This window comes from Microtus pennsylvanicus, chromosome X (genome assembly GCF_037038515.1).
Source record: "Microtus pennsylvanicus isolate mMicPen1 chromosome X, mMicPen1.hap1, whole genome shotgun sequence".
NCBI lineage: Eukaryota > Metazoa > Chordata > Mammalia > Rodentia > Cricetidae > Microtus > Microtus pennsylvanicus.
This window is the reverse complement of record NC_134601.1, coordinates 90,912,145-90,929,205: the sequence shown is the minus strand read 5'-3', so window position 1 is coordinate 90,929,205 and position 17,061 is coordinate 90,912,145. Positions and strand designations below refer to the sequence as shown.

At 40.2% G+C, this 17,061-nt stretch overlaps 1 protein-coding gene and 1 pseudogene across 1 annotated transcript; both read right to left on the bottom strand.

Moving 5' to 3' along the window:
- Positions 1-10,972: 10,972 nt before the first annotated feature.
- LOC142841507 (uncharacterized) lies at positions 10,973-12,953 on the bottom strand. The gene is made up of 2 exons (XM_075958434.1): positions 12,925-12,953; positions 10,973-11,691 (listed from the first exon to the last, which is right to left on the bottom strand). Exons 1-2 carry the CDS (start codon positions 12,951-12,953, stop codon positions 11,019-11,021), a joined length of 702 nt encoding a protein of 233 aa, XP_075814549.1. The 3' UTR covers positions 10,973-11,018.
- A 1,261-nt stretch (positions 12,954-14,214) lies between these two features.
- LOC142840690 (transcription factor BTF3 pseudogene) lies at positions 14,215-14,804 on the bottom strand (annotated as a pseudogene).
- Between the last annotated feature and the right edge of the window lie 2,257 nt (positions 14,805-17,061).

Genomic DNA, 17,061 nt, shown 5'->3' with positions numbered 1-17,061 from the left:
TTTATTTCTAGTATTTTTGAGATGCTTCTGAAAGATTTCCAAAGAAGCTGAACTAATTTATAGCCCCATCAATATGTCACTCATATGCTGTTGTATTCCTAATGATGAAAGATAAATAAATCCCCCTAACTGGGTGAGATGGAATCTTAAAGAATGTTAATTTTCATTCATTTCCCTGCTTGTTAAGGAGGTTGTACATTTTGACATGCATTTCCTAGCCACTTACGTTTCTTCATTTGAGAATTCTCTGCTTAGGTCCAAGATCATTTTTTAAAATTGTGCTGTTTGATTTCTTTTTAAAAATTGATTGAGAATTTTATAATGCATAAAATGTGCTTTGATCATGTCCTCTCCATAATCGTTCTCTATTCCCAGTACCACCATTCCCTTTGCTTTTTTTTAATTTAACCCATGGAGCCCACTTGATGCTGCTAGTATGTTCAAGTAGGGCCACCTACTGGAAAAGGAATAGTCTTGCAGGCACTACATCCCTGAAAAAAAAATTAACCCCCTTTCTCCAGGACGTATTGTCAATAGTTCCTCAGCTAAGGATGGACCATCCTGACAGTCTTATCCTGGAATCTGAGATTTTGTCTGACCTGATATGTGCAGGTTGCACTCCAACCGATTCATTCGTGCAGCTGCCTTGCATATATAAAGCACTGTTTCAATGAGTCATATTCCACAACTGGCTCCTTCTAGCTTTCTGCTTACTCTTCTTTAATGACCCCTGAGATTTGGGTGACAGAGGCATGATTTATATGTCCCACTCGGGACTGAAAATTCTGTAAGCTCTTATTCTTACAGACAGACCAGTTGTGAACTGTTAATTGCTAACTATAGAAAAGTTTTGTTTTCTTTTTTATAGTTTTGAGAATTCCATACCTGTATCTACATCATTTTTACCTCATACATTTCACCCCCAATTCCTCCTACCCCTCCTCATTCACTTTCAGCCTCACACTCTCATTTTTAATTGCACACACACACACACACACACACACACACTTCCTATGCACAACCTGTAGCAGCACATAGAGATCATTTCAGAAATCAATGATGAGTTTAATTTTATGATTTCTTTATGTATTTTAGACCCACAAAAACAGTGTAGCACACAGAGACCATTTCCGAAGTCAAGGACTGGTAAAAACATTTAATTTTGTGAGTCCTTCATATATTCTAGACATTAATCATTTCTTTTTTTTGGATGAAAACCTGGCCAGGTGTTCTTCTGTTCTCTGGGCTGCCTATTCACTCCGAAAAGAAGTGTCCTTGGCTGTAGAGAAGAAGCCTTTTAATTTAAAAAAATACCAGTTGTCAATTGTGGGTCTTATTTAGAAATTCCTTACCATGCCTGCACATCAAAGCATATGCTCTCCTTTTTCATAACAGTTTCAGTGTATCAGATTGAATGTAGAGGTCTTGGATGCATTTTGAGTCAAAAATGAGAAATTAGATGTTCATGGGTGTGTGGATTAATTTCTGGATCTTTAGTTCCATTGGTCCCCCTCTCTGTTTTTATGCCAATACCAGGCTGTTTTCAGTACTGCAACTTTGCAGTAGAGTTTGAAGTCAGGGAATGTGATGCCGCCAGAAGTACCTTTATTGTACAGGATTGTCTGGCTATTCTGGGTTTTTTGCTTTTCCATATGAAGTTGAGTATTGTTCTTTCAAGGTCTGTGAAGAATTTTGTTGGGATTTTGATGGGCATTGCATTAAATCTGTAGATTGCTTTTGGTAAGATGGCCATTTTCACTATGTCCCAAGAGCATGGGACATCTTTCCATTTTCTGGCATCTTCTGCATTTGGGACTGAGATCTTGGGACTGGATTTCTCAAGTACTTCATACCTTCCTTTAGCAATTAAGGTTAAAAATTGATAAATGGGATCTCATAAAACTGATAAAAAAAAGCCATATACATGGATAAGGAGACAACTGAATGAACAGAAACCTCACAGAGAGGGAGAAAATCTTGCAAACTATACATTTGACAGAGGATTAAGATCCAGGATATATAAAAATTCTAAAATACAAAGAGTGAACCAAACAAACAGCACAATTACAAAATAGGCAATGGATATGAAGAACGCGTTTTCAAAACAAGAAATACAAATGAATAAGGAACATCTAAAATTGTTCAACATCCAAATAAATTTAAAAAAATTCAAAATTCACACTATGTAGAGATTATATTTTACCCAGTCAAAATGATTCGAATCAAGAAAACAATGAAAAACAAATGCTGACAAGAGTGTGAGGAAAGGGGAAATATAATTTACTGTTGGTGAGACTGAAAATTGTTGCAGACACTTGAGAAGCCAACGTGGACAACTCAAAAATCTAAACTCCCAATGAGGAGTCAGGCATAATAGTAAGAACAATAAACAATAAACATAGGGAAATATGCTGAAAATCATTAGAGTCCCCTAATGAATCACAAACAATCATAATTCAGAAAATGCAAAATCAAATGTAGAAGATGCTATGTTGTTTAATGTGATTTAGGATAAATATGAACATAATAAAGTAGTGAGATAAATCGGAGGACTAGGTAGAGGCCATAAATACAAGAAAGTCAAGATTAAGTAAATGGAAAAAATGAATGAGGTGGAAGGGAAAACTAAAGGCAAATTAATTGTACAGAATTTTCCTTCATTTCATGAGTTATCACAATGTCTGTGTTGTTGCATAACAGGGAAATAAAATATGCAATTTGCAGGCAAATGGATGGAACTTGAGACAATCTCTCTAAGTGATGTAACTTAGGCTTAGAAAGAAAGATTGATGTAAAGGTAGAATGCAATGATATAAAAACTAAAGTAGCCCAGGCTGGCCTCAAATTCGTGATCCTCCTGCCTCTGCCTCCTTTAGCAAATCCTACCAGTGTGTGCCACCAAAAGCTAAAGTAGAAGGGGGGTTAAATTGGGGCTGAGGATGAAAGGTCCTGGTTGAGGAAGAACTGTAGGAAGGAATCAGTAACAAGAAACATCATTCAATGTACAATGAAGTTTTCTAAGTTCCCAAGTAGTGCAGGCTATTGCTAATGCTATTAGTAACCTTCCAGAACTTGATGGTTCAACCCTATTGTGTAAAACACCTCATACTTGAAAATATCAAGTTGGCACTATTGTGGAAGATTCATTCCTACTGGCTAACTTTCATAATGTTGGAGGGTTCTATACATGCTACTGGAGGTGAAAAGAATTCACTATCTGAACCATGCCATGAACTCTGAGTTAAATAATAGCCAGCCTGAAAAGACATTCTGATTTGTGCAATAGTAGCAAGAGTGTTATGGAAGTAACCAAGTCCCACTTAGCAAGATAAAACCCATTCTTGTTACTATTATTGGGCCATGAACCTTTATTTAGATAGGTTATCATAGGGAAGAACCAACTATTATCATTCTTTTAAGTGGATATAGTATTAAACCTACTCCTAATGTTAACTTTCATCTAAGAAGCTTCTTTTACAACAGATGGTAATGAAAACATAAACCCATGGTGTGGGAAGTCCTTCTGTGTATGTGTTGCTTTTATTGGTTAATGTATAAAGATGCTTTCAGTCAATGGCTTAACAGAGTAAAGCCAGGCAGGAAATCCAAATAGAGATGTAGAGAGAGAGTAAGTGGAGTCAGGGAGAGGCCATGTAGCTGCCGCCAGAGGAGACAGACACTGGAAACTTGCCGGTAGGTCATGACCTCATGGTGATGCAAATATTAATAGAAATGGGTTAATTTAAGATGTAAGAATTATCTAAAAATATATAAGCAAATAGGTCAAGCATTAATGTAATTAATGCAGTTTCTGTGTGAATATTTGAGGTCAGGGCAATCGGGAACAAACGAACATCCTCTACCAACAGACTCACAGGATATAGAGACCAAGAGGCTGCGGAACACTAAGCCCTAAATGAGACATATACTTCATAAACTCTCCTCCCAAGGCTTAATAGAAACAATTAATAAATAAAAAAGCTATAAACATTAAAAGTAAGAAATAAAATTTGTTTATTTAAAATTTTTTAAAAAAGAGTCTGAAATGGTAGAAAACTAATAGGGAAGCCTGTCTTTTGGATACAGCAGGACAGCTGCACACATAAACTCAGAGAGTTAGTTCGTGAAAATATGCACTAGAATCTTGCATGCTCAAGCATGATGTGGGAGTGTCATATCAATCTGCTGATTTCTTTGGCTAAGCAATAAAGAAACTGCTAGGCCCATTTGATAGGCCCACCCTTAGGTGGGTGGAGTAAACAGAACAGAACGCTGGGAGGAAGAGGAAGTGAGGGCAGACTCCACAGCTCTCCTCTCCGGAGCAGACGCAGGACAGACACCATGCTACCTGCTCCAGGGAAGACGCACGCTATGAAGCTCCGACCCAGGATGGACTTAGGCTAGAATCTTCCCGGTAAGCGCACCTAGGGACGCTACACAGACGATTAGAAATGGGCTAAATTAATATGTGAGAATTAGCCTAGAAGAGGCTAGATAGGAATGGGCCAAAGCAGTGTTTAAAAGAATACAGTGTCCGTGTAATTATTTCGGGGCAAAAGCTAGCCGTGCGGGCGGGGTGTTTGGGGACGCAGCCCCGCTGCCGCTCCTATTACTACACAAGCAAACAAGAGTCACAATGTGGAGAAGGGTCATGGGTACAAAGTTCCATTCCTAAGAGTTGACGCCATTCCTCACCTGAGCAGCATGGAAGAGTTAGCCCCGAGGGCATGAGAACGGAATTGCTGGCCTCCCCCCTTGAAGCTGCATCATCTAGGAGAGCTGGCCTGCTGGCCCCTTACTCTGCCTGGGAAGTACAGTAGCGCTAGCTCTGGTGATGGTGGTAAGGGTGAACCAGCCCTGAAGGTGTGAGCTCAAGAGAGTTGGCCTTACCCCTTGTTGACCATGTGGTGCTGTGGAAGCAAGAGGGAGGAAGGATGCTGCCGCTCTGGTCAACTAAGGCAGGATAGAGAGCTGATACCACTCCTCACCAACTGCAGCACTTGGGAGAGCAGGCCCGGCAGCTTACCTGGGCAGCATAGTAGAGCTGGACCTGATGTAGTGGGCCAGCCCTGAGGGCATGAGTACAGGAGAGATCACCCTACCCCTCACTGTCTGTGGTAGAAGGAAGAGCTGGCCCTGCTCCCTAACAGAGCAGCATGGGACAGCTGTCCCTGGAGGAGTGGATGCCAGAGAGCTGGCCCTATGCCTTTCTGGGTTGGTACAGCAGAGCAGGCCACTCCCTAAGCCTCCTGCAGTACTCAGGAGAGTGGGCCCTGCATCTCCTCTGGGTAATGTGAGAGAGTTGGCCCTGGTGGTGTGGATATAGGAGAGCAGGCAGGCTGAATAACTCAGATACCACCCTGGCCCAGATCCAGGACTTTGAGTTGCCCCACCACAACATGACCCCATCTAAGCAGTGCTGGAGCATGTGAAGGGGCTGGTCCTGCAGAAGCAAAGCTGCAGGACCTCCGTGACACAAGGTAACAACTGTATATCTAAGAGGAGTCCCAGTGAGGATTCAGTACTGATAGTATAACAGAAGCCAGAGGCCTTGAACCAGACCACTGACTTATTGCAATGAACATTTGCAAGTAAAGCTGTTTGGGCAAAAGGTAGACTGGGTGATGCACCATGACACACCACAGCTTCCATGGCAAGATTTTTGTTTCTTGTTTTTATTTTTAGCTCTTATCTTTAATTTGGGGGGGGGCAGAGGTTGCAAGGGCTGATGGTGGGAATGCAGGGATGGGGAGACAAGTTCAGCTAAAATTGTTCTCAGTAAGATGCAGTTAAAATGCTACTAAAATAATAAAGGAAAAATGAATAAGTACATCGGACAAAAGATAAATAAGGAAAAATAAGAAAGATTAAGAAAAGGCTTGTTTAGTAATGAAAAATTAATTTGAAAAGTTACCTGAATGTAACCACAGAGAATAAAAAAGTGAAATGTGTTCTTAAGTACAGTAGAGTGAAGCTACTGCTAAACGCATACAAAATTGCAGAAAAGGAAAGCAAGGTGAAATCGAACAAGTGGTGGAGTAGCTTGTTTCTGAGTCCTTTAAAACTGGAGAGCTCTCCTTACATGCACGCAGGAGGAAACTTTATTTGAGCTTACATAGTACTGACTTGCAAGTCACACGGTGGCAAAATAAGATTCTCCTTCACTAGTGACAGGAATAATCTCTCTCTCTCTCTCTCTCTCTCTCTCTCTCTCTCACACACACACACACACACACACACACACACACACACACACCGACAGTTGACTTAGAGTTTTATAAGCTTTTGGTGGCATTTTAATGGTCAGTCTGCTGTCACCATTGGCTGGATAACATTTTACAAGAAGCCGTGTAGCTGGAACTGTGTTCAACTTTATTTTTATTCCCACCCATTATTCCACAACTTTTAAATGTTTTATCTTTATCTTTGTTGATTATTGAAGTTCTTTTCTCTCTAGAATAGAGTTCATCTTCTTGTATTCTGGATCTATTCGTCTTCACTAGGTCATATGTTTGTGGGGCCCAGTCTATTTTCTTACCTAGAAGTCCAAATCCAACTATTTTAAAATAGTTATTTTTAAAAAGACTTCATAAATATCCACTGTGGTGATTTAATGAAACATTATATATAATCCTTGATATGGCACATATCCTAAAATGTTTTGATTGCCTACTAATTTTATTCTTATCAATGTGTTTAATGCATATAAAGTAAACAACAGATAAATCACATATGAATTAGAAAAGCAGTTCTGAAGAAGAGTAGACAAAATACCATGTCCTTCCTCTAGCAATGGAAGAGAGGTTGGAATGCCAAGCAGATCTATGAAGAGCCTAGGACAGGAATGGGGAGATCCCTGATGAAGGAAAGAAACAGTAAATTAAAGTTCTGAGATGAGAGAGCAAGAAGAATCTAACTTGTCCTGATGTTTGTTAGGGTGTTTACATTTGTTTTCCAATATTGCCATCTGGTGGCTATCCAGCATCATTCAGCCTTGTTTCCAACAGAGCTTGCTTGAACAGGTTTGTAAAAGTTCTAAAAGGAAATAGATACTTTCAGCAGTTTGTTGCTTCTTTTTAAGCAATGTTCATTACTCTCCCTTATACTCTGTGGCGTGTCTTGTAGTTAATGTGTAGCGCCTGTTATATTTCTGGCTCTGTCACTCAATTTTAACAACCATTTTCATTATTTTCAGAAGTTCTTATATTTCTTTTTATGTGTATGTGTGTGTCTTTTTTTATTTTTCGAGATAGATTTTTCTCTGTATAACAGTCCTGGTTGTCCTGGAACTCACTCTGTAGACTAGGCTGTCCTCAAACTCACTGACATCCTCCTGCCTCAGCCTCCCAAATGCTTGGGATAAAGGCATGCACCATCACTGCCCAGCTGTGCATATATTTTTGTACATATGAAGGCAGGTTTCTGTGGAGGCCAGAGGTATAGGATTTCTCTGGAGCAGTAACCCACCTAATGTACATGTTGGGACTTGGACTTTGGTGTTTCACAAGAGCAATAAGCATTCTCAACCACTTTGCCATCTCTCCAGCCTTGAATAGACTTATTTTCGCTCTGGGAAGATATAGGGTTAAACATGAAAGATAAGTGAGTAATAAAAGTCATATGATATAAATGTTTCAGGATATTGACTTGCTTTGATCATTGCACATTGAATACATGTGTTAAATTACCATTCCAAATCCCATAAGTATGTATAAGTGTGTAACAACTACAAAGTTCAGCAAAACTTGTTGTCTAGAAACATACATAGAATTAAAATGTTTTAATATGATAGGGCATCTCTTGGGTATATTCCTAAGAGTGGTATTGCTGGGTCCAGGGGTACTTGATTCCGGATTTCCTGAGAAACCGAAACACTGCTTTCCAAAGTGGTTGCACAAGTTTGCATTCCCACCAGCAATGGATGAGTGTACCCCTTACTCCACAACCTCTCCAGCAAAGGCTATCATTGGTGTTTTTGATTTTAGCCATTCTGACAGGTGTAAGATGATATCTCAAAGTTGTTTTGATTTGCATTTCCCTGATCGCTAAGGAGGGTAAGCATGACCTTAAGTGTCTTTTGGCCATTTGAACTTCTTCTGTTGAGAATTCTCTGTTCAGCTCAGTGCCCCATTTTATAATTGGGTTGATTAGCCTTTTACAGTCTAGTTTCCTGAGTTCTCTAAATATTTTGGAGATCAGACCTTTGTCAGTTGCGGGGTTGGTGAAGATCTTCTCCCAGTTAGTGGGTTGCCTTTTTGTCTTAGTGACCGTGTCCTTTGCTTTACAGAAGCTTCTCAGTCTCAGGAGGTCCCATTTATTCAATGATGCCCTTAATGTCTATGCTGCTGGGATTATATGTAGGAAGCGGTCTCCTAATGTATTCACTCATAATTGGTTTCTAGCCATAAATAAAGGACATTGAGCCTATAATTTGTTATCCTAGAGAAGCTAAATAAGAAGGTGAACCCAAAGAAAAGCATATAGTCATCCTCCTGGATATTAACCTTCATCAGGTGATGAAAGGAGACAGAGACAGAGTTCCACATTGGAGCACTGGAATGAAACCCCAAGGTCCAAATCAGGAGCAGAAGGAGAAGACAACACAGGCAAGGAACTCAGGACAGCGAGGGGTGCACCCACACACTGAGACAATGGGAATGTTCTATCGAGAACTCGTCAAGGCCAGCTGGCCTGGGTCTGAAAAAGCATGGGATAAAACCGGACTTGCTGAACATAGCGGACAATGAGGACTGCTGAGAAGTCAAGAACAATGGCACTGGGTTTAGATCCTACTGCACATACTGGCTTTGTGGGAGCCTAGGCTGTTTGGATGTTCACCTTAGTAGACCTGGAAGGAGGTGGGAGGTCCTTGGACTCCCCACAGGGCAGGGAACCCTGACTGCTCTTAGGGCTGATGAGAGAGAAGGATTGGGGGAGGGGGAGGGGGAGGGAAATGGGAGGTGGTGGTGGGGAGGAGACAGAGATCTTAAATAAATAAATAAATAAATAAATAAATAAATAAATAAATAAATAAATAAATACGCATGCCCAGTTAATCATTTTCTGAATATTTTGTCTTTTTCATGTGTAGAATATTTTCACCTACTACATTCCTATGCTCATATTTATCATTTATTTTCAACTACTGTTATAAACACGTTCTTCTTGTTGCTTTTGAAGCAATAGGCCCTTAAGTCCACCAAACATAACATATTGTTTCTGTCGCACAAGCTGCTTAACCTCTTCTGATCATTTGACATATGTTGTTATTTGATTATTGCTTTAATTATTAAACCTGAACTATTACGCAAAAAAAAGGATTAAAAAGAAGAGTAAGATATGGTCAAAAGCAACAGGGAATTCCAATGTATAATATACTCATCCACAGTCAGGACTTAAGGATTGCAGATTATTCTGGTAGGCCTGGCTTTAATGGGATTAAGTAGGGAATCCATATAGTAGCAGAGATGCAGGAAATAGGTCTTTGTGTTTAGACATTGCCCTGGTGAATAAAGATATGTAAATCTAACAAGGAAAAACAGAAACCCTAGGCCTTCTGTGTACGTGTGTGTGTGTGTGTGTGTGTGTGTGTGTGTGTGTGTGTGTGTGTGTTACAGCCATGTAGATTGGTCTTCTTGTGGGACTCCTAACAATGGCAACAGGGGCTATCTCTGATGCTGTTGCCTACTTTGGGGACCCTTTCTGCCTACCAGATTACCTCATCCAGCCTAAATAAAACAGGAGATGCCTAGTCTCACTGCAACTTGATATTCCATGATTGACTGAAATCCATGGGAGGCCCACCCTTTTCTGAAGAGAAACAGAGGAAAAAGAGTGGATGGAGTACAAGGCATGATGGAGAAGAATGGGTTAGATTGCTGGGAATTTCCATTTTACTAGGTTTATAGCTCATCCCAGAGATGTCCCAGAATCCAGTTGTCTTGCTCAGTACCTCTCTCTCCATTTTCCCCTCACCTGATCCATCCTGTTCTCATTCCTTGCCCCCATCTAGACCCCTCTCCCATCCATCAGTGATGTCTATTCTATTACCCTTTCACAGTGAGATTCTCAAGCCCCATTGTGACCCCTTGTTAATTAGCTTCTCTCTGAGCCTGTGATTGTAGCATGGTTATCCTCTCTGGGCCTGTGATTGCATCATGGTTACCTTACAGCTAAAAATCACTTACACGTGAGTACATACAATAATTGTCTTTCTGGGTCTGGGTTACCTCACTCAGGATGACCTTTTCTAGTTCTACCCATTTGCAAGCAAATTTCTTTTACTTTATAAAATGGCCTACATTCTATGGATGCCAAGCATGGGATATCCTTAATGTGAAGTGGGGTATATTTGAAGTTAGCGAGATTGCCCAGTAGCTATGTAAGCTTGCCACCAAGCTTAATGTGGGTTTGAACCCAGTGTTTCTGAAGGTAAAAACAAGAAAAACAACTCAGATAAGCAGCCCTCTGATCTTTACACCATATTTTCTATCAGAGCACACAGGGAATGCTCGGCAATTTGTGATATTCACAAACAGAAAGATATGCATGACTGTCCAGTGTACAGCATAATCTTCCTACTACATGGCAAGGGAACACACTATCTGCAGAGATAACACTATGAAGTTCAGCTCTGCCTTCAGGAGACCTGAGTTTCAGAGTGTCTCCAGACAGAATTGTGTTTACTTTTCTGTTTATGTGTCAGCTTCCTTACAAACCTTCTTTCACTTGATATTTATTCTGTGATAAATATCTTTGCAACATGCATTTCACCATTACTTTCCCCTGCTTCTGCCTGTCGGAAATATCTGAACGCATGATCATGGCCTTCAGAGATTAGGATACGAAAATACCCAAAGAAAGAAACAGGTTAGACAGAGGAGGAAGTCATTTAGACAGACCAAGAAAATAAAGTTGATGCCTTATTTAGAATGAGTTGAGAACTACAAGAGTTTTTATATGAATAGGAACTTTCTTCTAGGAACCTTCTGACAGATGTTGCAAATGTAGTTCTCACTTCATATCTCTTGATCGGCCACTATGGAAGCACATTTGGCCTTCACCTGATTCTTTAGTTTCAAAGAGTTTATCTCAAAGAGAAAGAAGATAACACCAAAGAGTGACATGGTGGCAATCAGTACCCCTATTGGGAACACAACAGTATAGTGTTTGCTTATTAAGGCTTCTTTTTTAACTGGAAAGTCAGGTGGAAAGTCAAGAGTGGTTTGGCCATAATGATCTACAAAGTGGTTCCAGCTCACAGAAACAAATGTGAAGATGCTGCTAACACACAAAACTAAGGCAGCAACCTTGTAGCAATATAACTGCATCTCAATAAATGGGTCTTTCATGCAGCCAATATTAATGGCGATTGCACTGAAAATCAGAACTACAGGCTTCATCGTAACAGCCCACATTATCAGGGTCTGTGCGTACTGAAATTCAGGTGAAATGGTCCACGTAGAATTGATAGGGGTGTACACCAGAATCTTGGTCACAGTGCCTGAAACATTAAATTCTTGAGGGTAGTAAGCTTCCCACAGGCCAAAAGACACGAATTGCACAAGCTTGTCGTTGAATTCCCAGATGCGCCAGAATTGGCTGCTTGCGATGACTATCTCAAACACCAAGGCTGATAGGCTGCAAAGGAGGCCACTAAACTTGAAGAGGTACTCCTTCGCATTGGCAAGTCTGAAGATGAAATTGAACAAGTATATAGTCAAGTCAGGAACACAAGGGACAGTGGAAAACAAAATGAGTCATGGTTTACAGAGGAATAAGTTCTCGTACCTTGTCCTTGCTGTCACAAAAAGTTGTATTTAAGTAATATACCTATGGCCAAAGTTCCCTCTATATGAGGTTTTGATTAGCAATTTCACTATATCTATCAAATGCTGAAATAGGCAAATTTGTTAACTAAACATGTTAATGCTTGGAATTAATACTCAATAATTTACAATACATGTTAAATGATGTTTAATTAAGCAGTGTTTACAATAAATAAATAAGATAAATAGCTTAAATGAGAGGTATAAGCAGAAGAATGCACAAATACCTATAAATTATGGTAGTGAACTTACGCAAATTTAATTCACCTATATTGTCTGCTATATTTCTACGTGTGTATGCTAGTGTATGTGTTATCGGAAAACATATTGGAAAACCTGAATTATTATTATGTGACCAAAATTAAAATCTGTTTGTGAAACATGAGCCCTCATGAATATTTCAATCATTTCTCATGACTTACTCAAACATACACATTATAAAATTACCTTCATTTCATTGCTGAATATGAAGTATCCCAACTGTCTTACGTGAGAAACTATCTTCTCAAGCACCAAATTAATACTATACATTTACTGTATGCACCAACTTATTTAGATCACTTATTGGTTCATATCTTTGGATGTAGGTTTAATGTTCATGAATAACTATGACCTGAAGGATGTCACTGTGTTCTTGAGCACAAATAAAGTGCAGGCATGTACATGATAACATTGCCACCTCCAATGCAGAAGGTTTGAGTGCACTACAAACTGTCCCTCCTTGCCACAAAAATTTCCCTACCAGCTTCACACTATTCCACATTCTCTGTGGAATGTACTTCCTAACAGGGTGAAGGCAGTAGCTCTACTAAATTGGGAAGTCATATCAGCAAGGTGACTTTAAAATCTAGTATGAATTCAGTAACACCCTACCCATGCCCTCTTCCTTGTTAAGGCAGATCTGAGCCTTTTGATGTCAGAATCAGTGAGTTTTGAAGCACAACCTGAATCAGGGTGGAAAATTCTGTTGTGCAAGACAAATGAGCTAGCATGGCAAGATTTAGTTTTGCCCATGTCTAAAACCTATGGAAGAGGTGCTTATGCTTCATAAAGATCCAATTTGAAACCCTCCATGAAGCTCATCTTAAGCTTTTACCTTTGTTTTTCAAGGAGGAAGAGATCCATTTGAGAAATGTCGATATCATAAATATCTTCCAAATAGCAGGAAATGTTGGACAGGGAGTCGCACAAGAGTTGAATCACCTTCAGTAAAAGAAGTTCTGTTAGGCAGATATTTCAGCTCAGAATGGTGTCTCACCATCAACCCCTGGTTCAAACAAACCAACCCCTTCCTCTGCTTTGCTTAGTTGAAGCCTCATTTATACTCTTCAAGGATATTAGCCCATCTGATAGTCCTGACCCTCCAATGAGATTCACGAAATCATTACCCCATTATATAAACAGAAAAAAACACAGAAAGTCTAATTCACATACTCAGTTTCAGGAAACTACAAATGTATAAAGGTCAATACAGGCTACAGAGCCTTCACAGCTACACAGGGATTCCCAGTACTTATATTCAGTAGGATTTACTGACATAGAAATGATATCAACAAAGAGTTGAATCTTAGGTCATTGACTTCTTTGACCTTTTACGTCTCCTGAAATCGAAAGCTTTTAACAGAAACCATGTAGAAAACATAAAATACTTGCCTTTTTTCCCTTCTATGAAGGCCAAATGCTAGTGACTGCCCAGTATGAGAGAGTGACTTTAAAAAATTCTTGTTTCCGTAGCTACCAGAGATGAATGTCACATTATGAGCAAAGAACCAGAGTCAAGACATATAGTCTTAAAGGGCCAGAGTGGTTAATGTCCCTCTCATATGTACAAACCTTTAGAGATATAATTAATCTATTAAAGGTATAAATCTAGGATTAATTTGAAAAAATTCTCATAAAATAAATTTATCATGATTTCTCCCTTCAACATTTTCTACTCCCTTTGTTTCCCACATCTCTACCTGCCCACTTGTTCAGTCTTTGCTTTCTCTATCTCTCTGAAAAAAAATCTTAATACTAGAAAGACGAAAATACAAAATGAACACATGGCATAATGTTTGCATTGGCCAGCTATTGCTAGTTATGAAGCCTACACTGGAATGTATTGAGTATTCCCAGTTATATTCCATTCAACAAAACTGATTTTCTTTTTACTTTTTTCTAGGCAAAGAATTTTATTAACCCTTTTCCAAACTTTATTCCCAGGCTTCTTCAGCTTAATTTGCTGCAAATAATGAATTGTGTTTAAGCAAAAACTGAAAAGAGCTGCAGTGTCCAAGGGGCTTGGGCTTAAAAATATTAGCGATCTAGATTTGATCAGATCCATAAACAAAAGACCTTTTAAAAGCAGCCATGATATAAAATAGCAGCTCCTGTAACTTCTGCAAGTGTCAGTTCTTCAGAAGTCACCTCCATTCAGTTTGCCTCATTCTTAGAAGCCTCATCAAAATTCTCCACCAGATCTGGGACTTCATCATCATCATCCTCTCCAGTAGCAAGGGGTGCTTTTCCATCCACAGATTGTTTGGGCAGAGCTTCAGCCAATCTCCTTAAACTAGTCAGACTGTCTGCCCCAAGCTGGTTTAGAATGCTGGGAAGCATTTCTGTCAGTTGCTTTGTCTCGGCGTGGCCTGTAAGGGTGAAGGTGTTTGCTACCAGAGACGCCTGAACTTTAGGGTTGTTAAAATGGATCACTGTTCCTTGGTTTGTGAACATGTTCACCTCTTCAATACCAGAGAAATTCTTTAAGGAGAACTGCATTTTTTTATCATCTGCTGTGGCTGTTCTGTGAACCACCTTCTTCTTTCTGCGAGCAGTTCCTTTCCCACCAATGCGCACTTGTGCCTGCAGCTTGGCCAGTTTTTCCTGGTTCATGATCGTTTCTTTCATCTTGTCGGAGTGGAAATGGAGCGGCGCGGGGGACTAGGGTTTGCGCTCAGGGGGTCACGGGCGGACCAGCTGAGGTAATGCGCACACATGCAGGGATGCACGGTGGCAGCTCTGATCTTCTTTTTCCAGCAAGTATCAATTGCAAATATCTTCTTGGTTAGTGAAGATTTTTTGTGTCTGCTACACAGTTAATAATACTGGCATATGGTCTGGTTTGAATGGGTATGGGTCTTGTTTGTCCTTTCAAAGTCTCCTTCAGTTCTCATGTGGTATCCGTCTTTTGTCCCGAGCCAATCATGTGTTAGATTCCTGCAAACACGGGGTAGAACTGAAGTGTAGAGATGGATCAGATGAATTTGGATTTGATGAAATCTGATGTAGGACTTGCATGACTACTGGTTGGGTTAGAAGTGTGGTTTTGAGGCTGTGAAATGTTATTCTTGGAAAATTCCCATGCAAAGCCAATGTACAGTTGGCTAGTCCAGAGATAGCAGAGGATAAGTTGAGTGTCATGAGGAAAGCTGATGACTGATTCTGCGTTCAGGTCTAGGGCTTTGTGTGTGGAGATAAAGGAGGTGTATGTGGAATAGGGGCACTCACAAGGCAAGGCAGTTACATAACTGTGTGATCACAAGTAGGACTGGGGACATGGGGATAACTCTGACAGCTGAGGTTTTTGCAGTAGGAAAATGGCTAAGCAATGTGTGTATTGAGAAGTAGGTATCATATCAAGGCACTGGAGCAAGATCTGTTCTTATGGTACATGGCAGAGAAAGCCAGTGAATGAACTTGTGTTACCAGAGCAAAGCCAAGGAGTGTGGAAATGGCACAGAGCAGAAGAGGTTATGGGGAAAATCATCATGGAAATTAGTGCTTAATCTGTATTCCCACAGATAGGACTTGGGACTATGAATAGGACAAGAACATGAGTTTATGTCTTATGGATCCATCAGGGAAAGCTGGTATAGAAACTATATGATGAGAACTACTATTAAGAGCATTAGGATTAAACAGAAGATTCAAGAAGTCATTGTTTTTTACTGCTGAGTAGTACTCTAATACGTATATATTCCATAAACTCTTCATCCATTCTTCCGTGGAAGGGCATCTAGGTTGTTTCCAGGTTCTGGCTATTATAAACAATGCTGCTATGAACATAGTTGAGCATATACTTTTGTTGCATGATAGGGCCTCTCTTGGGTATATTCCCAAGAGTGGTATTGCTGGGTCCTGGGGTAGGTTGATCCCGAATTTCCTGAGAAACCGCCACACTGATCTCCAAAGTGGTTGCACAAGTTTGCATTCCCACCAGCAATGGATGAGTGTACCCCTTACTCCACAACCTCTCCAGCAAAGGCTATCATTGGTGTTTTTGATTTTAGCCATTTTGACAGGTGTAAGATGATATCTCAAAGTTGTTTTGATTTGCATTTCCCTGATCGCTAAGGAGGGTGAGCATGACCTTAAGTGTCTTTTGGCCATTTGAACTTCTTCTGTTGAGAATTCTCTGTTCAGCTCAGTGCCCCATTTTATAATTGGGTTGATTAGCCTTTTACAGTCTAGTTTCCTGAGTTCTCTAAATATTTTGGAGATCAGACCTTTGTCTGTTGCGGGTTTGGTGAAGATCTTCTCCCAGTCAGTAGGTTGCCTTTTTGTCTTAGTGACAGTGTCCTTTGCTTTACAGAAGCTTCTCAGTCTCAGCAGGCCCGATTTATTCAATGAGGCCCTTAATGTCTGTGCTGCTGGGGTTATACATAGGAAGTGGTCTCCTGTGTCCATGTGTTGTAGAGTACTTCCCACTTTCTCTTCTATCAGGTTCAGTGTGTTCGGACTGATATTGAGGTCTTTAATCCATTTGGACTTGAGTTTTGGTGCACCCACATACTGAGACAATGGGGATGTTCTATTGGAACTCACCAAGGCCATCTGGCCTGGGTCTGAAAAATCATGGGATAAAACCGGACTCGCTGAACATAGAGGACAATGAGGACTACTGAGAACTCAAGAACAATGGCAATGGGTTTTTGATCCTACTGCATGTACTGGCTTTGTGGGAGCCTAGACAGTTTGGATGCTCACCTTACTAGACCTGGATGGAGGTGGGGGTTCCTTGGACTTCCCACAGGGCAGGGAACCCTGATTGCTCTTCGGGCTGATGAGGGAGGGGTACTTGATTGGGGGAGAGGAAGGGAAATGGGAAGTGGTTACGGGGAGGAGGCAGAAATCTTTAATAAATAAATAAATAAATAAATTTAAAAATTTGATAAAAAAGAACATAGAAATAATAAATGAGACATGATTAAAAGACAAAAAATGTTTTAATAGTTATATAGCAGTTAAAATT

What these genes read in the sequence shown, in the direction of transcription:
- LOC142841507 (XM_075958434.1), bottom strand. Translation starts at nt 12,953, where the DNA reads ATGGATCTCTTCCTCCTTGAAAAACAAAG. An exon ending in TTCCTCCTTGAAAAACAAAG is followed by an intron (nt 11,692 to 12,924) that starts GTAAAAGCTTAA and finishes TTTCATCTTCAG; the next exon opens with ACTTGCCAATGCGAAGGAGT.